The sequence below is a fragment of the Accipiter gentilis genome, chromosome 8, assembly GCF_929443795.1.
Source record: "Accipiter gentilis chromosome 8, bAccGen1.1, whole genome shotgun sequence".
NCBI lineage: Eukaryota > Metazoa > Chordata > Aves > Accipitriformes > Accipitridae > Astur > Astur gentilis.
The window spans coordinates 9,458,809-9,482,691 of record NC_064887.1 but is presented as its reverse complement, the minus strand read 5'-3'; the positions used below and the strand labels follow the sequence as shown (position 1 = coordinate 9,482,691).

Below are 23,883 nucleotides of genomic sequence, written 5' to 3'. Positions count from 1 at the left end.
ACTGTCTCCACCCCAACCCCATCGTGGTCAGTGGAGACTACTAAGAAAACTAACTTAAATACATCAAGTAATATACTCACAATTGCTGCAGAGGCCCACACTTCAACTCAAACACAACAAAATCTCAGGATGTCAATAAAGCAGAAAGACTGGAAAATAATACACTGACTAGATTAAAGCTAGCCCAAGCATGTTACGCACACTAGTCTCACATGGGACTACACCACAGTGACAAGTATGTGCTTACAAATATGAGTCGAGTCAGAAGGAATAAAGGTTTCCAGGTACCTGCCATAAAGCCTTCTTGACATGTATCCATATTTACGTTCCTGAGATTCTAATCGCCTCTGAAACAGTGATTATTTATTTATTTATTTATTTAAGTATTCTCTGTTTCAGATGGACATTGGCAGCCTGAAATCTGGGGCTTCATTGTTTTAGAGAAGGTTAGCAACAAAGATGTCAAAGATCCTTTTCATTGCTGTATTGTTAGGATTGTATTCATTAAGCAAAGAGGTTATGGCAAACACAGCACCTGAGGAAAAGTCAGATGACAACATAGTTGTTGGGGAAAGATTTTTCAGTCTCTTCAACCTGCATACCTCCAAACATGCAAACTATAGTCATGCAAGTACTGTTAGCATCTGCTCATGTTAATTCCAGAATTTCACAAACAAAACCAAGTCATTACCTTTCCCTTAGAGAAGATCGATTTAGCACAGAACTTAGAGAATGCTTCTGAAATGCGGGAGGTGCTGAATGCTCTAACGAAGCAGCAGAATGGGACTGTCTGTTGAGTGGATCTGAGATGCCATCCTCATTGCAAACATCAGAACTGTCAAAGTCTTTTCCATGAGTAGATTTTGCCTGTAAAAAAACCCCAACAAACCTTGCTAAATTTTATTATGAATATCAAGATGTACAGTTTTCATGTTTTTATTTTTCAAACCAGAAGGTTAAAGGTTGCACATACATGCAGGAGTACCTGCCTGCTGCGGAAAGAACAAGGACCCTCATTTCATAGAAAGAGCCCTGGTCTAAATTAAATCAAGTGTGAGAGGACTGTGTTGGTATCTAACACATTACCTTATGGCAAAGTCTACTGTAACAGTCCTTTTATCACCTTTTCTGACTGCACAACTTAAAGGCTCACCCTTCCCAGGAATCTCACAGATTCAGAATGATGCCTGAGTCTAAACAACACGAACCGTAGACATTCTTTCATCATGATTTGTTGTTCCTCAAGGAAAAACTCAGGCCCATCTACTCATCTTCTGCTCACTCTTCACTATACCGGTTACTCCTTCCGTAGTTCCTATTAACCTGAAGCTTACCACTAAAACATCTCCACAGGTTACCCACTTTCAGCTGGCATGGGGATTGTTACGGGAGCTGTTTCTCAAAGCTGAGGAAAAAAACCAAAACCCACAACAAAACCAGACCAACAATAATCAGGTTGCAGGGTTTTTTCCTCAGCTTTGGGAAACAGCTCCTCTTAAACAAAGCTATATAATATTTCTGGCAAGAAAAAGATACATTCTCTTCAGCCCTGATTTTGTGAGAATCACAAGTGATTAATGTCATCAAGAACACGATGAATTAACCTGTAGCTCAGCTATCTGCATTCTCCAATGACTGCTCCTAAAATCTACTTTCCCGTTGGGGGTGGGCAGAGGGATGGGGGAGATGACACGACCTTAAAATAGCCATCATTCAAAAAAAAAACCACAACAAAAAAAGACATATTTAGCATACTTAGCAGAAATTCTCTATTTTCTTTTCAGTTTCTCATTTAAAGCCATGGAACAAACCCGAAGTGGCACAATATGTTAAACTTACATGGTACGCAAAACTGCAATCCTTGGTAACAAAAGTTTAGACTCTGACAAAAGTGTGCTTAACATATATCAAGGTTTATCCTTATAATTCCCCTTCTTTCCTCCTCCCTGTTATCATCACTTTTCCTAGCCGTTAGGAAATCTAAGAGGGCATACATAATTAAATGCTTAAACCCACAATTTCTACAGTACTTCAGGCAAAAACAACTAAATGAGGATGGAAAGAATAAAACCACCAAAACCCAAAGGAACCCCGACATTAATCTTCAGATCCATTTACTACACAAAGCAGCTAAAATCTGAAAAAGGAAGGATGCGAAATAACAGAACAGCAGCTTGCCAGTTGTACCAGTACTACCTTTCGGTACAATTCCAGAATGAAATGTGCTCTAAGAATAACTGGGAAGGCAAATGCAAACTGCCTTTAAAGGCTCTTCTACAGCCTTGTCACAAGCATTAATGCTAAGGAGAAGCAAGTTCTGTACCTACAGGCATGAATATCTTAATAGAGTGTTAAGTTTCACATTTCTATTTGTAAATAATCTGTCAGCAGGCCTAAACTGGGTTAGATCAGATTTAAAACATCCCTTTTCTTGCTTTTGATGCTACAGTAGATAAAATTTATAAAATACCTATGCACGACAATCCTTCTCAATCAGACCTTCCCAAAAAACAATGTGTAAACAACAGCACTTCAGAGTACTCACTTTGGCTTTCTTGGGTCTGTAGCTACCGAGAAGAGAAGGATCTGGAGAAAGAAAACCAGGTGAATCCCAAAAGAAATTCAAAAGAAGATCCAAATATCCTAAATTATATGTAATCTTTTACAAAACAGCTTACTGCTCCTCCCAAATAGTACTAAAGCAATTTATTACTATTATCATTATACATTGTGAAATTCTAAGCAGTCTCCTCAGTATATTTCAGGAAATCACTTTCTTTTGCTGAAAACAATGGCTTCACATTTAACGGAATACAATGTTTATAATAATGAATTAGCATACGCACCATCTTCTGCATAGACAAAAGTGGCACATTTTCTTAAGCTATTCATTGCCTAAATCAGTATAAAATCAAGCTGTACCACTCCCCAAAATTCTCATGTACATTACACTACTTTGTTCATCTTCTCTGAACAAGCTTCCCTATGACCACCTCTCCCTCCTCCTGTCACCTCTTCATTCCTTCCTTCACCACTGACCCACAAACACGAGTATGAAGCACATGGAAACATACGTGGGGAAACTATTAGGTCCATATGGGGTTCGGATATTTCACCAATGTCAATACACACCTCATCTCTGAGGGACTGACATTAAATTATGTCTGCCTTCTTGATCAGTTATATTAGTCTGTACTGAACAACCCACACACTGTGACCCCAAGCCCAAAGAGGTACTTCTATGCTGTACAGCAATGTCAAGACACCCCTCTATTAGCTACCTGCACGAAAACAAGAAAGGACTAAACTGTACTGTCAGTATTAAGATTTCTAATCCTAGGAATCTGGGGTTTTTTCAGAAGTTACAGTTAAGCCTCAAGATACAGGCAAGTGCCCATTGAATCCTCTGGATATTAATAGTGAGGTAGGTTTCGGTCTCCTAACCACTGGCCAGAAACCACCAACTCATTTCAGAAGTATGCAATGGTATCAGGTGATAATAGGTCTGTTACATTATCCAGCTACTACAGATTGGTAAGTATGAACACAAAGGGAATGTGAAACATTTAAAATCCTGCACCCAGTGCTACTACAAAGAACAAATGTAAAATAACAAGTTCATAACAATTTGCTATATAACAGTTTATAATTGGTGAGGAGGCACAATAAAAATGAGACAGAGCACACATAACAAACTAATACTGATGAGGCTTATTAAAATCTTCATATTGCCAGACGCATGCAATATAATCAAGTTCTAGGGTACTTCCTTAAACTTCTGGTCCCACGCCTTTTATTAAACCCTCACTTACTGACACCAATGAATGCTGAAGCAGGTATCGGAGCACATCCTGGATGCTCATTAATAATGGTAAGTCACTGATCCACTACTCACAAATACTGCTGAAATAAACATTATTCAGCAACAGAGCCCTTGAACTTCAAAATGATCAATACTCCAAGCCTGACCAACACACCCACAGACTGTGGTGTAGATCTGCTCCACTATCCAACTCATCAAAACAAATGGAGTGAAACAGAGTACTTGCTTTGACTTTGGTATTTTCTACTCCTACTTTCATATCATGTAGAACTATTGTTCCAAGTTCCATGAGGTGAAGAACTATTCAAAACCACCTTTTGCAGCAGTAGCTTATTCAGTATTCTTCCTATTCTTAGGAAGAAAGAACAGCTTTTTCTCCATTATAGACTGACAGTTTTATAATAAATAAAAAAAAAACCAAAAAATCCCCAAAAACCCCAAACAAAATGACCTCACTAAACTACTGCAGAAAACAAAAGCATTAATGAGAAATATAGCAGAAAATACTGACCATGGTCTACCTTGGTCCAGGCTTCCACTGCGCTTTCTTGGGTAGGACACCAGGTATGAAGTTTAATACCAGGACTTGTTTGTTCAACCTGAAGCAAAAATACGTTAAAATGTTCAGTATCAGATGTATCAATTCCTGGTTTTATCTGTTTTCGTTCATAAGATTACATCTAGTCCTTTCTGAAATATTTTATTCTTATTTAAATGCTATTTAAAACTATTTTCACACCACTTTGCTCATGTGTATTATTAGCATTACTGTGCATAAACAAAAACAGTGCTAGAAGGGTCTAGAAAACTCTGAATATCATACTGTCTAAAAAAAAAAAATGCTGATAGTTTCTCCTTCATCTATAATGTCTGCAGTCTTTTCCAACAATTCTTGCTATCTCATATTTATTCCAGATAGTTCAGATCTTACTAAGAGATCTGAATCTCTTCCTGATTAAAAAAGTTACATTTAGCATAACTAATTTTAATCTTCATGTAATGCAAAATCTCCAGGCCAAAAGAGTCCTCAACAGTAAAGATGACCTAAAAGGAGCATTCTCAATATACAAAAGCCATGAGTCAGGATATGGTACACTAAGAGACAAGCTTTTTTTCTTTTTTTGTACAAACATAACCAAGCAATCAAAATCAATATAATTAAACTGTGAACTTCACTTATAGATCAAAAAACAGAAGAATTGATTAAAAGGAGTTAAAAGAAAAATATCTGAGAGAGAGATAAACAGTAGGTTGCTGAATGATTAATGGATTATTAAGGCTAATCTGAATCTCTAAAAGGTACCTATATGTACAATAAAACTTGGAAACAATTCTAAAATTTGACAAGTTATCATTAATTCATTTGTACATAAACTAGAAAAAAATTAAAGTGAGAAGCAAACTAATTAAACACTAAATTATCTCAATGACTGTGCCAAGTGTCCAGAATTGTAGACAGATCATAATGTCATAGCACAGAATCAGAACAATCCCTTTTCTGCCCCTACACATTCAAAGTAGTTTTCTAAATATAAAGGATTGTTGCAACCAGAAGAAAAATGAAGAGGAAAAAAAAGTAATATGAGAATATAATCCCCCAAGAGGCTGGGAAATGTGGCCCCTTCGTATTCGAGCATTTAAACACAGTTTCTTTAAATAAGTACCTAATTTCATAACAATTTTTCACATACAGTTAGCAAAAAGTCCTTATGTGGGTGCTAAGGTGCTAAAGTCAGGTTGGTTATGAACTCTAAGTCAAAGCATTAGAGATGTAGCTCTGAGCAAAGGAAGTGTTTCAAAGATCACAGGATGCCAACATAAAAAAAGTTGAAAGAGAGGAAGTGTAAGTGTTCGTAATGTGACTAGACACTCTTTCTTTAAAGTCTTATTCAGGAATTTTTAATACTAATATCAATTACTTCCAAGCTGAATTTATACACCTATTATCCTGTCTAGTGCACTGGAAGAAAAGAAATGGGGCCTCAGAGAATTTAACCAAGATATTCATGAAAGAATTTGATCTTTGTCTGTTACTAATGCGGATAAAAGAAATTTTATTTTAGTTAATTTTACATTTAAATCACTATGTGACAGACTGTTAAGGAGAGAAAAATTATTCATCTAAACTAAGAGCTGAATGAATTTCTGGAGCAGTATTTAGTGAAAGAACAATATTTGATCTGAGCTTAAGCTGGAAGCACTTTGGAAAGAATACAAACCCGTCTAACTACAAATGGAGGTTTATCGGTTTCTCTTCTGAATTCATAAGGACCAAGGTTTAAATGGGCCAGTCGTTGCCTGGCTTCTTCTGATAGCTCACACATTCGTCTTTTTGTGTATGGAGATGGAGAACGTGATTTAGAAGCTATTGTAGGCTGCTCGTAGTTCCTTGTTGCTATGTTGTGCCTGCTTTTCTCAGGTGAAACAGTATTTTTCTTTGGTAACTGTGTTTGCAATTTTCCATTTGGGGTTGAGTGATGTACCCAATTCAAATCACCCTAAAGTGAAAAAAAGACGTTATCTGGTTTGACAGCATGCAGAACAAAGATCACTGAAAATAATGCAAACAGGGAACTAATAATTTAAACAGAAATAGACGCCATGTCAGCTGAAGCTCCCCTCACAAAACTATAATCAAACAGCAATTTAAAAAACAACAATGGATTTACCATTTTCTCTGAAAACAGAACAAGGTTAAAACACACCTTACTACATGTTAGATGTTAAGTATCTAATACTTACCCAATTAGTTTTTTCACACAGTTAGTGTACAGAGACTGTAAAAAAAATTAAACTGAATTTTGTCACAAGTTCATTTAACACAAACTTTACCTGGATTGGACATACAGAGATTTGAAGCATTTTTTCATCTGTTTAAAGTTTTTTTTTAACCTTTAAATTTCTTACCCTTCAAAGTAAAATACATAGATTAAAATAGAAGCCTATTTAATAGTTTCAATTATATACATTTAGAGTTGCCTAAAGCCCCACAAGAAGCATAATTACATTCTCTGAAATGCGTATTTTCTTGGATCATGGTGAATTTAAAGGGGTCTTTAAAGAGTTATAATCAAGAAGCTATGTTTAGCAAAAAACCCCAACACTTCCCCCCCAAAAAAACCTTTAAAGACCATCTTCAAAAGATCCTCTCAAATCATGAATACTTTTGCAAAGAAGGAGGCAAAGCAGCTGTTTATTTGTACAACTGGCACTCGACATCCAAAATATGGATTTTTGTAGCTAAAATTTATAAAAATCCCACCATTATCAAATATTGCCTTAAAAGTCTATGTCTGAGTTGACACAGCTTTTAAAATACCTACAGACAGCAGAATAAAGGAAAGTGGAGGAACAACCAACCTCACCACCTCCCTTCCCACCACATAGGATGGGGATGGTGCTGTTGTAGTTTTTGTTGTTGTCGTTACCAGCAAAGGCTACCTAACAATCAGGACTGACACCACCTCCAAGTAATCATTAACATCTTCAGTGACCAATTTCAAATTCTGGGAAACTGCTTGCAGCATCGAAGTTCTGTTTGAAATACATTATCACTCCTTTGTAATTCCTGGCATTAAATGAGCATTCAATTACTCTACAAACTTTATAGGTCAAGGCACTCTACATTATACAACTCTTATCAGGCTACTTAGTCAGCAGCATGTTTTAACTTTGAATACTGCAGTATGAATAATTAGGGGTTTTGGTCAAATTTGGCCCCAAAATGACAGGTTATAAAAGATACAAAATAATGGTATAGCAAGACTTTTCTTCCTGTTAGAAATTCTTTTTCAAGCTTGAGGAAGTTGACTTTAGTGTTAAATCTGAATGTTGCACGCACTACTTAGTTGAGGAACCCAAAAATAAAATGTCCAGCTTGCCTTTGAGCCTTTCCCTCTACACCCAACAATGAAGGAGGCTGAGGTTGTGTGTTTGTTTTGCATCAACATAGTTTGAACCTGGCATCACACAGACTATTCATGCCACTGTCTTTCTCATGCCTGTACTAGCACTTGTGCAGCTGGTAGTGAGCTAGAGTATGGAACTGGACTAAACAAAACCAGACCTAACTCTCTAAGATTAATTTCAGTTTCAACAGAAATGTGAATTCTGGCTTACACCAATCGTGAAACTAGACCTTCACTGCAACATAGGCAAATTTGATATGCCATTCATAACACATTAAATACTTTTAAGGACATTTTAAATTTTAAATCAAACTGCCCTTATTGAAGTCACCTTCAGTGAAGTTAGTTTTCTGACAATGACAATTTTCACTGTTTTTTTTTATTTTAGCAGACAATACATTTTGTCTGCTAAAATTGCAAGAAACTTCTCAGTGAACTAATTAGCAATGCCACAAACAGGTCAAAGTCACGTAACCGTCTTTGCACGCAAACCTTCCTGACAACCGTTCCATTTTAATGAACCTGCACCATTTTTCAATAACATAGCAAAAAAAGGAGGACGTAAGAGTAACTTTATGTGACAGCTTGTGCCAGGAATCCCAACAAAAATTCCAATCCGTGAGACCAGAGAAGCGTGCTACCAAATGAACAAACACATCAGAGAGGTGGTTTTTTTTTTTCTTTCCCCGGTCTCTTCAGCTACTTCACCTTTAACTTTGCTCATTGCAGAAGCAGCATTTCCAGATTAATATTGGTGACAGCCTTTGCAACACAAATCTTCATTACTGTTACTGATATCATTATGGAAAACAATTAAATTAATTGGTTTGTTTTTGATAATGTACCTTCTCTTGACTTCACCTAGCTTTCATTGTCCTTAATTTTAAGTGTCAGTAAAAAATGGTGAGAAGGCATCTTCCCACCTACAAATACACCAGGGATTGACACTTCAGCTGATCACAGAACACAGCAGCTGATAATTGTTTCAGATTCAAGGAACTCTCAGCATTTACTGTCATGCACCAAACCCACTCTTTACTCATACTTGATTAAAAATTTAATCAAGTTGTCAAGCACCCATGATAACTGCTTTAACCACAACAAAAGAATGAGAAAAGTTTGAAGTGAGCAGCACATGTAAAAATTGGAACCAAGGCTATCAATATTAAATCTAGAAATTAAATTGCAAACAATTAAATTATGCTAACCTGTATATGACTCCTTCCTGAGCTTAACAGACTTTCTGTAATAAGGGAGCTTGTAGAAAATCTCAATTTTGGTGCAATTCCCTAGAAGAGAGACAATAATTGAACATCAAGCTCCAACTCAAGATAAAGGGTATCAAAGAAGTAAATGTCACCTAATGTAACAAACCATTCCTAATTTTCAACCATTTCCTTTGTTAATTTCAGCCTTTAATAAAGATAATTAGAAAAGACAGAACAGCAACGGTAAATGTCAAGATGCTAACATTTGCATTTCTGACAATTCAATTACAGATTATTATATTGCTTTTGTACAACAATTAAGGTCTGACTTTTATTTCAATACATTTCTTTGTCAAAAGTACTTTTTAAAGATTTTTTCATGCCATGCTATATAGCATCAATAAGAATTCCAGTCATGTTCTAGAGCGCTAGAGTTAATGCCTAAGTTTCATTAATGCTAACTTTGGAAACTTATTTATAAGTAGTCTCAATTGTACAATCTTTTTTGTAAAAACATTTTGAAAATTAGTCAATTGCACTGCAAATAACTACTCATTTGTAACAGTATGGTTAAGAATACCCTTTATTCTATAACTATTAGAGCAAAGTCTGATTTCTATCGATTGTCTCCCATATTCTATAATCATATTCCACTCCCTCTCAATCCCCCCTTACACATGTGGATGGCAAAAGGCAGCCCTAGGTTGACCAATTTGGAACCAGTGGCGTCCAGCTGGGCCTCCTGGTCAACCAGTACACAGGTACTAATGGCTGGCAGGTCCTTCTGTCTTTACAGGGCTAATAGTTTCTGTTCAACTCATCTTCTTTTACTGCAGCCATGTCTAGAAACATAATAACTCTCAGAGCTCTATTTCCTGTTAGATTTAGCTAGAATTGGCCAATGTATACGAAATTTCCTGGGTGCAAATGGCAGAGATTATGACACACAAGTGTTATTTCCCAAAACAGCAACATTAAAACAGGCATAAAAGAACTAAAGGCCACATACACTATAAACAAGTGGGAATCATCTATGTGCATCTTAAACAGCTCTGCAGAAGCACAGAGGGAATCAAGGGTCCCTAGAACTGTCGACCCTCTTCTTTCAACACAGACAGAGTTTGCTGCCCCAAGGCATCTGTGTGCATGGGCATTTGTGCACATGAACACACAAAATCGCTGAGAAACGAAAAGAAGCTGGTCTGTTTGTGACTCTACCCCACATTCTTAAGAATTATCAGGAAATTCATGAGTGAAAGTTTACTGCTAACCAAACTATTCTCTACCACCTGCCTAAGCACATACTGATTTCCCATAAGGGAATATGATCTGGCACCAGGTTAGATTATGGAAATGAAATGACAAAAATGCCAAGAAAGCTCAGTCATAGCAATTAACAGAGTCCAGGATTCAATCAAGTCAGGTTATGGCATATAAAACAGATTTTAAAGCTGACCATCTTTAATCAACTCATTTTTATTACTAATGAATTGTCAAGTGCTATCAACAATTTAAAAAAGGACACATCAGAATCAGTAAGTCTTCTATAAAAAGCAACAACAGAGCACCTACTGCTCTTACAGAGACTGGGAATGATTACCGAATTGTTAAAAGCTCATAGCCAAAAAAATCACACAAAACCATGGTTTCTTTAGAGAAATAGTTTGTGGAGAGGGAATACAGGATGACACTCAGATACATAGGCATGGATATGTCAAAAGTAACTTATAGGCCAAAAGCAATCAGAGTTCTGCTATCTTCTGCAGTTCCCAAACTAGGGATTGCTGCAGGATATTCAATATAGTATTATGTAAAGACTGCCATATAGCCCCAAACATAACTGTAAATGAAAATCCAGCCAGAAAGTTTTTGGGATCTATTCTTCTGCCTCCCACTTAGTGGTATCTGCAGCCCTGACCAGGCTTGTCAGTCCTTCTGTACCAGTCATTAAACTGAAGTGACATGGGCATAATATTAATTTGATCATAGAAAAACTGTAAAGGTGGTTCATATTTATAAGAACACAAGTTAGAAAACAAGTCTCATATGTGGTTTTGACTGTAAGGAGCATGTGTACAAGTCTGTAGCTTAAAAAAGTATATATAAATATAATAGAAGGTCTTGTATTGGTATGCTAACGAAAGGCAGCATAACTAAAAAGAAACTGTTTTAAGTAACATGGCAAATACTGCATGAGAGTGGGGAATTGAGATAAGAATGTCTGTAAGAAGTCACCACCAGTCAACGCTTAAACATATTCTGAAAGGCAAGGGTTGCAGAGAAATACAGAAGAGCCAGCAAAAGCCTCAGCTGGGCAACACTGGACCAGGAGAGATAACTTGAGGCACATCTTGTATGCGTATTGTGTTTGTAAGCCTCATAAGACATTTAGCCAGAGACATTATCAGCCAAGTGCCAGATTTCTGGAGGAGTTCTGATCCTCTCAACTTGGGATTTCTTCCAACTGGCAGATTAGCAGTGTTAATCAGACACTGCTTGTCACTGCCTATCTGAACTCCACAACCGTAACCTTGCTGTTGCTACCTTTATTTTTTTTAATAAAAGACAAATTTATTGTGAATCAAAGTGCCAGTGAAGCACAGCTGTCAGTCAATACTCAACATCTCAGCTAGCTATAAATAACTTTTCATGTGGGACGAACATGGCTTGACTAGCATGGGAATAATGTAAGGGTTCTCACAACCTTTTTTAACACTTTCCTTTTTGCTTAGCATTCACATTCAGTGCTTGGTGCTGACAGAGTTAGCAGGAGATACTTGCCAGTAAAGCTTAGAGACCACTAGGACATGGAGGCGTTTGAGACCGTGTTTCTACTGGAGGTAAAAATCCTCTCACAGGTATCCCATTTGGCAAGCAAGGAGAGGAACCTCAAGTTCTTCTTGGGAGAATCTCCCCAATTCCATCAAATACAGCTTCTTTATTATTCCTGAAATCGGGGTCAGTGTGCCAAAATCCTTTCTTAAACTGTTCTTTCTGCGAAGGAGATGGAACGGAGCAACAGATGCTTCTGCAGTCCTCGTTCCAGGGCAGAGATGGATTTAATTTACACTGCTCCCAAGGACATGGAAGTATATTTCTGTCTTATATCAGCCAACTTTTTAAAGCTACTACAGTGTCATCATTCAGCTACACATCCAAATGACTCTGATCACATCTTCTCACAGCTCACAAATTATGGCACCTTCTCTTTACTAGAAAATACAAAATTTTTGTATGAAAGAACTCAGTCCAACAAACTTCTCTAGTGGCTCTGCTGCTACAAAGATTCATTAAATTGCATTTATAAAAAATCTGAAACCAGTTTGCTAAATGAGGTGGTATTATTACTACCTCCCTATCTATTCTTTCTCAACACCAGGAAAGTACTATTCTATAAGTAATATGGAAGCAATACAGTCCTACCCCCTCCCTTGAACCACCACTAACATGCATAGGATAAGTCATATCAAAGAGATGCTATGGCCAAAAAATAATGGTTATTTTTGCAGGAACAGTTTAAGCTGCCGCAGAACTATACATTTTGTACCACAAAATCACAGCTTTAATTCATTCAAATGTAACACAGCATTAGACATCAGATTAGCACTTCTAATTTCAAATGACCGGGCAATTTCCAGGTTGCCCTTGCAGGGAAAGATTATACCAGCTAAAAGATATCAATGACCTTTAACCAGCATTTCCCTCCTGCCACGTGTTTTTAATCCAATCACAATGGACAGGGCAACTGAGTCCCTATCTTCCCAATCCAAATGTCCTGCCAATCTGCTAGTAAAACATAACTAAAATAAGACAAACAAAACAAACCCCAAACACACATCTCCCACATCATCACCATAGTCTTCAAAGTGCCTTCCTGAGTTATTCCATTGACACCCAAGACTCAACAGCCAAACTCTACGAAAGGGCAGTGTGAGATGAATTCATTTTCATTTACTAAGTATTTGAGTCCCTATGTCCAGAAAATTAACGTTAATTCATTGCACTCATTCTGCCAATTAGTTGTCATTTATGACAGCTTTTTTGAAACTGTAGAAAAAGCAAGTTACTGAATGAGTGTGAATGGCCTGAACAGACCTTAAGAAACAGGCTTTGGAACTGAAAAACAATCATGCAGCACTAAGCTATATTTCAGTTACTTACTATTTTAGTGGTGATCTTGCACCACAGGGAGGCCCACAAGTCAGATGGCATAGCACTATAAGCTTGTACTGGCTGTCACTGTCCTAACCAGTACAAAAAAGTAGTCTGAAACAAAATGCTACGAAGACAGACTGAGAAGGGACAGTTACATGGTTTATCTGTTGAGAACCCTGAAGTTGATAGGACATCTCCCTCTTCTCTTGCATCCCTTCAACTACCAACTGTACCACAGATTAAACTGAAGAGAAGACATGTCACGGTGCCACACTGCAAACCAAGTGCAAACTGACTTTTTCACATTAAATAATTTCTTGAAGCATTTTGAAAAAAGATTATACCTTCACCAAAGTTCAACTGTAGATTTGTACATTCAACACCTGAAATGGCAAAATCTGTCAGAAGTAATCACTTTTCATTTGAAGTAGTTCAAGGGGTTTCTTCAGTGAAACACACTGTATCATAAATACAATCCACAGATATTCACTCACTGTAAAAGAAGAAGACCTCTTCATTAAAATCTCACGATCTAAACCACGGTGCCCGTGGGTAAGCTTAGGGTCAGGGAAGAGGAAATCTCTTGTATTTTCTTCATACGTAGCTAGAATTTTTCCTACTAAAAAGAAAATATATGCTTTGATTGGAAAACAGATAAAGCCATAGAGTACAGACACCACACACAAGACCATATTGAAACGAAGATAAATTTTGTTCTTTACAAATTAACAACATGGCTCTAAAACTTGTATCACACTTGGAAATAACCTCATCAGGTTAAATCATCAGCAGAAATGGGCAGAGTCTACTCTGAAAGTATGTTTTACTGTTATTGTAAAAAAATTATAGAACAGTTAATACAATCTTCTTTAAGAGACATATAAGAATTTTTCTCTAGGCAATTCCTCAGTAGTTCTCCTCTTTCTTTCCCTTCCATGCCACAGAAGAAACTAGTATCTTTTTTAATGGCAGCCCATCCCTTATGAAAAAATTTATCATTCCATATTACAGTAGTAGTAATAGTAGGCATAGTAGTAAAAAAGAAACGCAAGCAACACCAAAATCATTATTTCAAGATTTTCTCACTATGCTTGTTTGCTACTTTTTAAAAAACGTATTTTCTTTAGGGGAAAACCTTGAATGTATATTATAAAAAAATTTAAATTGTGCTATTGCAGTCATCATGTAAGCTTACGTTGGGCTGTATCACACCTATCTCTGACCCCTGAAAATTAAATTCCTTACCCAAGATCTTTTACCCTCCCACAACAAAAATCCACATTCAGTACGTTTCTTCAAGTAAACAGTCTGGTAAGTTACCTGAGAGAAGCAATCGTTTCCTTGAAAGTACTAAGGACAAGTGACAGAGACTGCTTTTAATACCACAGTTTCCAAATGAGTCCTCTTTAAAACTTGACTTTATTTCCAATAAAATGCAGATTTACATTATTCATGGGAACACTTGAATTTCATTAAAATAGATTTTTATAATCACACAAACCAATAACAGAAGTATGACAAATCGCTATTTATTATCTTCACATATCCCAAGAGACCTATAATACTTATAGTGAGGATAAGAGTTTTCCCAATGGTCACCATTAAAATGGAAGGAAAAAAGTGTCATTCTGAGAACAAGATTATGCACTCTGAAATTTCACAGACAGCCACTTTGCAAGTGAATTGTGATGCAGTTAATAAGTGTGCACTGGATGATTTCAGTTTATTTTCCATTTTTAAAATATTATCACTTTCCTAAGCCTGAGTATGATACATTTCAATATTCAGTTATTATTCTCTTTCAAGAATGAGATCCTCTTGATCTATTAACATTTTATATTCAGAGGACTATTTGTTGAAGAGCTTTCTATGTTGTTTGTGAGTTGGAAAAAGTGATTGTGCTGTAATGGGCAATGTCCTCATGGAAATTCACCTATTAAACTGCATAATTTATGAAGAGACTGATACAATACCTGGAGGAACAAGCTGTATTAGTTCAAGTACTGCTGTGTCAACTAGAAAGGAAAAAGTTTTTTCATGAGTTAAAAAAAACTGAAGTGGAAAGTAATTCTCATAGTCAAGAAAATGGCTCACTGATTTAAGCTTCATAGCACTATACATAGCTGCACTATTTCCACTACACCAACAATAAGAAAAAATTAAGAACAGCTTGCATAAATACCACAGAGGAACACAATGGCATTAGCAGTGTACAAATGACAACTCTAAATTTGACTTAGAACTTGGTAAGTTCTATCTGCTGCCAAGTTTGTCCTTCTTTTAAAGAAGAAAATGCAAGCTTTGCCACTTTTTCAGGTAACTAACTCCCAGTATGAGTTGCTGGAGTTTGAGTTCAGGATCAGTGTTGTCTCACTACAATTCATCATGCTCCACACGTGGCAAGACATGTAATTCTCTTAAAAAATAAAAAGAATAATTATACAAAAATCAAAAGTTTATGCTTCTATTATTTGAAAATTAATGAAATAAATGATCAGGTAAAGGATCCATTACCTATCTGGATAACCACATGGATTTTCCATTAATTATGACTTTTTTACCCTTTTCCTGTTCTAAAGCATGTGGCATACACTTCTAGAGACATTTTGTTAGCTAACAGTATTTTCGGTACGTTACTAGTAACCAAAGATAGCAAAAAACCTCTGCCTGCACTGACAACAAATCTTCTATTCTGAAAACCCACTAGTGCTAGGGTCCCACTTACTTAGTACATGATATACTACATTGGTTACCCACTAGCTTTTCAGAGAACAGGCTCTTGATAAAAAATTATCACATACTTTAAAACTCCAAAAAGTCTTTAGAGCCCATACATGCATGACATTAATGCATACAACATAGTATTCATAAAAAGCAGAACCTACTTTCCAGTAACTCCACAAGGTCTCCAGGATCAACTACATCAGCAAATGCCTGGAAAATAAATTAATAAATAATAATAACAGCACAGTTGAAGTAATCAGATGGACCTCTGGGGAAAGAGAAGGGGAAGAAAAAAAAAAAAAAAAAGAAAAAAAAATCAATATTCTTCCTTGCTTCAGATGGTTGCCAAGAGTCCTATTCCTACTGGAAAAATAAAGGAAACTGAAATTATCATTTGGCGCATGATCAAATTTATTGAAAGCTAGCAGTTCTTACCATATGCTTTCTAGCCATTCAGGGTTACTTCTCCATATTTAAATTAGGAGGTATTGTGAAGAGTTGAACACATAGAGGTAAGTATTGTCTGAGAAAATTTCAAGAGACAAAGATAAATTTCTGAATATACTAGAATTCTGATAGATGAAGAATATGTTCTTTAACATATTAGTAATGCTTTAAGCTTCATTTTCATGGAATTGACTATTCAAGTACAGAGTACTGTTCAGGGTTTTTTTAACCTGAATCCCATGTGAATAGATGGCAAGGAATAGGGGAGGATGTTGCAGTGGTCAGAGGCTAATAGGCTTCCCCCTAACTCTGTACAAAAGTCTTAGCAGAGTGGTATAGATCACTTTGCTGTTCAAGGTACCAAACACTAAAAACCACCAAATACTGGTGCTCCACAAATATCTACACCTATTCAATAGCTATTTGTAAGAAGACAGATATTATTCTCAGCTTTCTTGTTCACCTCTTTTGTAAGCAGATAGATCCTGGTGTCTTGGAGTTCCCCTAAATTACAATGAAAACAGTATTCAGTACATTTCCCTTATGTAGTTTGTGGTATGTTTGCCTTTAAAGAACTATGGTCTTTTTTAGTCTTCAGTAGCTGGTGAAATTATCACTGTTTGTATCTTACTCACATCACCAGAGCATCACTGATGTTTACTCAGTCTGGTTTTCAAAGTGCTGGGGGATGCTTAAAGGAAAAGAACTAGAAAGGGCAAAGTATTATTATTCATAGGTAGTCAAGAAGCCAGATCATATCTGTAAGATACTGTGTTTCATTATCCCTGTGGTACTAATAATGAAGCTAGTAGGGACTCAGAATATGTGATAAACAACCATAAATTATAAGGCCAGAGTACCAACCCGGGAATTCTGGTGACAAACCATGAAAAAAGCATCTCAAAGGGAAAAAGATGTCACCAAAAAGGCTTGAGCTGCTATTCTATCTTTCTACTAAATTAAGTTGACTCTCCTATATCGCACAGTCTTTGTTTTTCACCTTGCCATAATTCTTAGAACAACAACATTCCGTTCCTTCCAAGCCAGGAAAACAGACACAGAAAAAGGACAGTTCACAAAAGAATGAACAAACACCTAAAAAGTCTCATCATACATTATAATCTTCAGTATGCATAATTCTTGAGTCACCGTGTGGATAATATAGGCACACACCTCCTCTGTGCTGAAGAGAAGCAGGAGTTAAAATACTATGCCATCCTTAGTGGGATTACTTGTGCTCAGGGGCTTTGCAGTGAGTTTTTGTGGAGTTTGGGATGGGTTTTATTTGGCTTGTATTAGCTCTTGACATTATCTTACCTTTTCAAACACTAGTTTTTCTTGAAATAAGAGTGGAAATGCTGCAGGGACGCATTGAGTTTTTTTGTACTGCCCAAGTACAGACACACTGAGATAAAGTTCCTCTTTGTCTTTCAGCAGCACTCCGGGGCAAGTTATCTGTAAGAGTAACAAACACATTCATTAAACAAACTCAACTTCAGTTATAGAAGTAATGTCTGGTTTCAAGATAAAAGTGAAATGGTCAAGACTGAAATGGTTGATTTCTGAGAGTCAGGTTGTAACAGACTAGATAGAGCAAAAAAAATTCTTTTCTAAAGCAATTCTGTTGGTACAGACTGACCAGGAAAAATAGTCACCATTTTAAAATAATCAGGACCAAATTCTTCTTACTGTAAGTAAAGATAATCTATTGCCTTCAACAAAAACTGAACCCTGGTATCCCAATCCCAGGTTAATACAGTTAAAAGGCATGCATTGACTATATAAGTTAATCATCACGGGTCACATCAGGTTCTATATAAGAGTCATGTAGAATGAAGTCTACGTGATGCCAAGACACAAAAACCCATCCAAATTTTAGCCTAGCCACAGAGAGAATGATGCCGGGAAACGTATGTGCTTAGATACCCATAGTCTGTCCAGCCACCAAAAAGGGCAAGTTTATTTACAAATATTACACTAACTTTGCCTTCTAATATGTAAATGAGAAAAAGCAACTGTTGTTCCGTTACTGTCAGACACACAGCACACAAAGTTTTATCTGAGAAATTTGGCCACCTTGGAGGGTACTCAAGGCAGGGAAGGCTCCTCATTAGCCTGCCAGATACTGCCACTAATCTCTCAACCTTCTCTGGACAACTCTTATTCTTTAAGTAAGAAGAAGTTGGTATGTTTTTAAAGCTCTGGTGAACATCAGACATTCTTACTTGTGTTTTCACTGCAAGGATGTACACAACTCATTGCAAAACTATTTGCTATTTTCTCCAAGCCACGTGGTTTTATTCTGTTACCCAGCCAGAGAATAGTCACCTTTCACTTCAGTTCTACTGCTCACTTTTTATCGCAGTATAATAAATATGAGGTTGTCTCTTCCAACATAAGGTTGCTGGAGAAAGTGTTCAGACTTTCAATTGCCAGGTAGAAAGACAAAGGAGAGTGACAGGAATTAAAATAAGTGGTTTGGTTACAGTCTCCTACTCCCAAATGAATGTTTTACTTGAGAAATCCTAACTGGATTTAAAAGAAAACTATATAAACAGCAGAAAAACAGCCTCAGGTGAAAGAAATAAGAGAAACCAATGTGTAATAGATTATTACAGATACAGTATAAGCTAAAAAAATAGCTTCTATTCATAAATATCTGAGAAGGGAAAAAAAAAGGGGGGTTCCTCTCCATGTAAACAAGGGTTTCAAATCTGCAAGAAAAGTGCCAGAATAATAGATATCCCAATTGAAACAGACTGTCAAGCATTAAACAGCTTGGATGACACTCATGCAGTTGCAAGTGTGAATAGGAGTGAGTGAAAGAGACAGTTTTCATTCATACAAGGCAAGATCCCCCAAACTACATACAAGTCATATTAGCTTAGTTCTCGCTTTTCTTCTTGACATTTTTGTAGAATTTACAGTAATTTTTAGCTGGGGTTTCGTGCCTTTTGCCTTAAAGAAGGCAACAAATATTTGCCTATTGATTGAGATGACATGTGAGAGTTTTGAAGACATCGGAGAGGGCAAAACTGCAAACAACAGGTGCTATTTATTCTGGCTAACCTGTAAAAGAAAATACATTCTTACAAATCAGCATGTGAGGCAAGACAGCACATGTGGAAACTTGTGCTTCTACTAACCTTAAGATAAACTGCACAACTCATTGCCTGGGCTGGAACACCAAGTATACATGTTCATGTAACTTTAAACCAGCTCCAAAAATGAATCACACATGTATATCCACAGTTCATGAAATCTGTGTTGTACTACGTGATGCATGGAGCTTTGTAACACTGAGGAGACAAACTGAAGCTCCTATCTGACTACACACTGTTCAGGCAGGATGAGGGACCATTTTATAAACCGTAATAGTGTTATCTACAGATCAGCTAAGGCAGAGGGATAGCAATGTTGCAATTAACTGATCTTACAACCGATCAGGAGAACTATGATAAACGTCTAGGACAGTGTTACCCTGGACTTCTCTGCTGCAGTTCCCAGGAGGATGGAAAATGTGTACCAGCCCCATTGCTGGGACATCACAAATAGCCATAAAGAAATCACTGAGTTCTTCTCGTGGGAAGGAACAGAACTCTACTAATCCACAACCCCCAATGGCATTTGGTACACACAGTCCTAAAACTGTAGCTGCATAGGTAACCGATGAAAAAGGCAGGCCTTGAAAAATCCCTTTAATTGTCCATTACCATCAAAACAAGAAGAGTTCCCAATGAAGGGCAATGGACAGTATTAACTTGTGCTGAGCTCAAGCTTCCAGATAGAATAGCATTTTGGACTTAGAGTTGCAAAAATAATCTTCTCAATGTGAAGAGATGCCATTTTAGTCTCCTTACCTAGCAGTAATCCACAATGCTATTAATTCATCTTAGTGCTTATAAAGCTCTACCTACCTTCCCTGCCGCATTTGTGAATCCTCCATGTAGCAATGACGTGAAGAATAATGTGAATTTCATTCTATTGCTACATGAGCAATCTAAATGCCAGCAGCAGAGGTAGGCAACAAAATTAGTCTCAAAAAAACAAGTGACAATGAAATCTCAGTCTGAGCAATCATGAATTATTCCATTTCAATTAATAGCAGGATAAACCAAGTAAGGTCTTTAACTAAAATCTTCCATTTTAGAAGAGCAGCCTTTCAGAAATGAAGAAAACTAGCAGTGAGATAAACCAAAGAGCTGGTGGACTCAGATCGGAAAAGATCTTAGAATTTCATTAAGTCAAAAGGAGCAAAACCCATCTGTATCCTGAAGCACGGGAAAAACAAAGATGACAGGACTTCTGACACAAGGGGGTAGGTTTCAACAAGGGTTGAGAAATACACAGAGCATTGTAAAAGAACAGGAAAAGGAATCAGAAATTTGGACAAGACTTTAGTCACAAAACAATCAAGGAGAAAACAAGCGGACACAAATATACACCAACCAAGATGTGAAAACTAGCACATCTACGTCCCAAACGCAAATGAATATTTTGCCTTGGTTTTAACGATACAGGAGCAAAAAAACAACTTAAAAGAATGAAATGATGGAAGCCGAAGTTACCCAGTATGCAGTAGGCCACAGGGAGGCTGAATCATATTCAGCCCAGGTTCTAAAAGTATGTGATTTTTCTTGCTGGACCTACATGTAATCAAAACCCATGCTATGAAAACAAGGATAGAACCATCTGCTGAAAAATAACAAATGCAAGGCCTATGTGAGTCTGAAAAAGAGATATGAAAAATTATAACCCCATCAATCAGAATATTTAGATACACAAAAGTAAAGAATAAAGATATGGAGGAAAACATGACTAGAAAAAAGCCCAGCAGCGCATGTTTCATAAAAATAAATGAATCAAGCAAAACATTACATTTTCTTGAAAACCTGTTGTCTGGACAAAGGCTATCATAGGGTGCCACATGAGAAATTATTACTTATGATGCAGAAGATGGGAGTTAGTATGGAAGTCCTAAGGTGGTACAGAAGTAGCCAAAGGACAGCATCAATAATGTGTAAAACTGGGAGGCATCAAGCTGAGGGTTACTATTAAAACCATTCCTCTCTATATCCTGGGATCCATGCTTTTTAATATTTTTAATGAGCCTGACACAAGAAGTCAGAGTGTTCTCATGAAATTTTTCCAACTAAAATTCAGAAATCGTCAGAGATCAACAAAAAGATACAAAAAAAACCTGTTTGCGGGACCACAGTAATAGAGATGAGATGCACCTACTGTGTATTAACAACAGTTTTTGCTTTCACTGGAGGGGCTAACCTTCAAAGCTGGCTGAGAGGAAGATGATGAGTGTGTTAATAAATGACGGCATAACTGCAGTGCAGCTGTGAAGAGACTAATATTAAGACATATAGGATGAATGTTAGACCTTTTTTCCTTGACATCACCTAAGGCAACAGTGAGACTCCATCTGGGATGCTGAAATCAATTCCAATCCTGATCAATGCAAATTCAAAGTGGAAAAGTAGCGCCCATCCCTAAGATGATCAGAAGACTGGTGAGCCTATCACACAAAATACTACCAAATGAACCAGGTCTCTTTAGCTGACAATGATCAATTGTGAAACGACAGAATTACTGCCCAAAAAAATACATCAAGAGAGCAAACACCAAGCAAGGAAAAAAAATATTTAAGTGAAAGGCCCGTGCTGACATTTGTGTAAGAGTAGGGCATCAACTAGCCAGAAGGAAATTTATGCTGGAAAGTTTTCAAACTGCCACAAGACTGAAATGCTGAAGTAGGCTCTAGTGGGGAAAAAGGGCAAACCGAGTGTTCAAAACCAGACTAAATACACTTATTAAATGGGTTATCTGAGAGAAATTATATAGCATAGCAGGGATATAACTGAATGACCCACATGTGCTGAAAGAGGCACTCATATCTGTGTTGTAGATTTCCTGTTCTGCCCCTTTCCACTATTATTTGTAGTCTTAAGAGCAGAGTGAATAACAAATACCCCACAACTGAAAAAGCATGACCCCGGAGGAACGCCTTCCCTGTACTCTCTCCTGAAACACGAATAGCTCACAGCAGTAGGAACAGGGAAAAAAAGCACATCCGCTCCTTTCATGGAACCAAGCAGGCCTTTGCATTATGAAGACAAACACTAGCTGTTGAGACATCAGAGCAACACCATTAGGGTGATACCCTCACCATCTATGTGTAGAAATTCACAGCTCTGTTTTAGAGCAGCCACAGAAGTTTGGGAACAAAAGTGGCTAAGCAGTCAGGAATACTGGGTCCATTTCCCAGTATATACTTTCTGGATCTGCACTGGAATGGTTTGGATGGCGCCTCAGGTTTTCCTTTCTGGCAGCACTTGCACCGTGAGGAGGCCCTAACCCCTGGATCACAGCGACCGGGGCATATGAAGCCAACAACTCCGGAGTAACAGAGCACCATCTAAGTCAACTACTTCTTGAAAGCCATCAGGAGACCGATACAGACTCTCACTTTACTCCCACCTTGTAGATAAGCAGAAAACCTTGCGAGGTGCACAAGGAACAGTCTTGACATGATTAATGTAAAAACTTGGCCCTTCCACACCTACTGACCTCAACCCCCGCCCCGGCCACGTACCACCCAGGTACTCCAGAGCCGCATCCTGCCCCTCACAGGGACCCCATGGCCCACAGGGGTGCCTACGCCACGTACGAGCTGCTGTTTCCTGGGATTTCTTTTGCTCTGTTCTTGGTTTTGTTTGTTTTTTTCCAAGACCGCTTTTCCCACACCACGAAGCTTCCCAAGAATCAGCGTCTCTTAAAAACGACCTTTTCCACAGGAAAGCGAGAACTGTGAAGCAGCGCGGCTGCTGCTAAGACCCACGGGGAGGGGGGGGGGGGGGGGGGACGGACACAGGGCCAGCTGCTGGAGGATGCGCACACAGAAGGGGCAGAGGTTGCCCAGGAGCCAGAGCTGAGCCGCACTTCCAGCCGGACGGCGGCCCCCCGCTCGGCAACAGGGCCCGGGCCAGCCTCCCAGAAGAACGCCCGGGGCCGGGAGTAGCGGGGCGGCGGCTGAGAGAGGGAAGCGGGGCGGGAAGCGGCGCCGGAAAGGCAAACCGCGGCTTCTCCTCCAGCCTGCGGCCCGCCGCGCCCCGACTGAGGGCGGCGGGGTCCGCGGCCCGGGCACTCACCGAGCGGACGTCCAGCTGCAGGACGCAGAGCAGCGCTTTCCGCGGCATGGGCTGGGCCGGGCCGGGCCGGGCCGGGGACCCGGCGGCTGCCGGCCCGCTCCGGCTCAGCCGCGCCGCGGGGCCGACGCCGTCGTCACGGCAACCGGGGCGCTTCCGGCCCCCGCCGCGCTGCGCATGCGCACCATCGCTGGCGGGCCGCGGCGGGGCCGGTGCGGTGCGGGCTCGCCTCCCGGGGGCTGCCGGCCACCTCCCGCCTCCGGCGCCGCTCCTCCTCCTTCCCACAATGCCCTGCGCTCTCCGGCGGGCTGGCCGTCGCCGGCGCTCCCGGAACGCCCTGCGCGGCCGCGCCTGCCCCTTCCCACAGTGCACTGCGCCAACGGCCGCCGCCCGCTCCCGCCATGGCGGGCGGTTGCCTGTGGCCCTTCCCTTCCCCGGCCTGTGCGGCCCCTCAGCCCTCG

General features: G+C 38.7%; 1 protein-coding gene across 4 annotated transcripts in view; it reads right to left on the bottom strand.

Moving 5' to 3' along the window:
- Positions 1-23,490, bottom strand: part of SPATA6 (spermatogenesis associated 6) — a 51,139-nt gene extending 27,649 nt beyond the window's left edge. For 3 of the 4 annotated variants that reach the window (XR_007507036.1, XM_049808413.1, XM_049808415.1), the window contains exons 1-10: positions 23,426-23,490; positions 17,583-17,720; positions 15,980-16,028; positions 15,068-15,109; positions 13,589-13,713; positions 8,940-9,020; positions 6,043-6,321; positions 4,335-4,422; positions 2,546-2,586; positions 692-867 (exon numbers count right to left, since the gene is read on the bottom strand). Coding sequence is in view for 3 of the 4 variants with exons in the window: in XM_049808413.1 (XP_049664370.1) it covers positions 692-867; positions 2,546-2,586; positions 4,335-4,422; positions 6,043-6,321; positions 8,940-9,020; positions 13,589-13,713; positions 15,068-15,109; positions 15,980-16,028; positions 17,583-17,720; positions 23,426-23,473 (1,067 nt within the window). In the remaining variant the exon portion in view is untranslated. The remainder of the gene's footprint in view (positions 1-691; positions 868-2,545; positions 2,587-4,334; positions 4,423-6,042; positions 6,322-8,939; positions 9,021-13,588; positions 13,714-15,067; positions 15,110-15,979; positions 16,029-17,582; positions 17,721-23,425) is intronic. The other variant, XM_049808414.1, reaches the window with a different exon arrangement.
- Between the last annotated feature and the right edge of the window lie 393 nt (positions 23,491-23,883).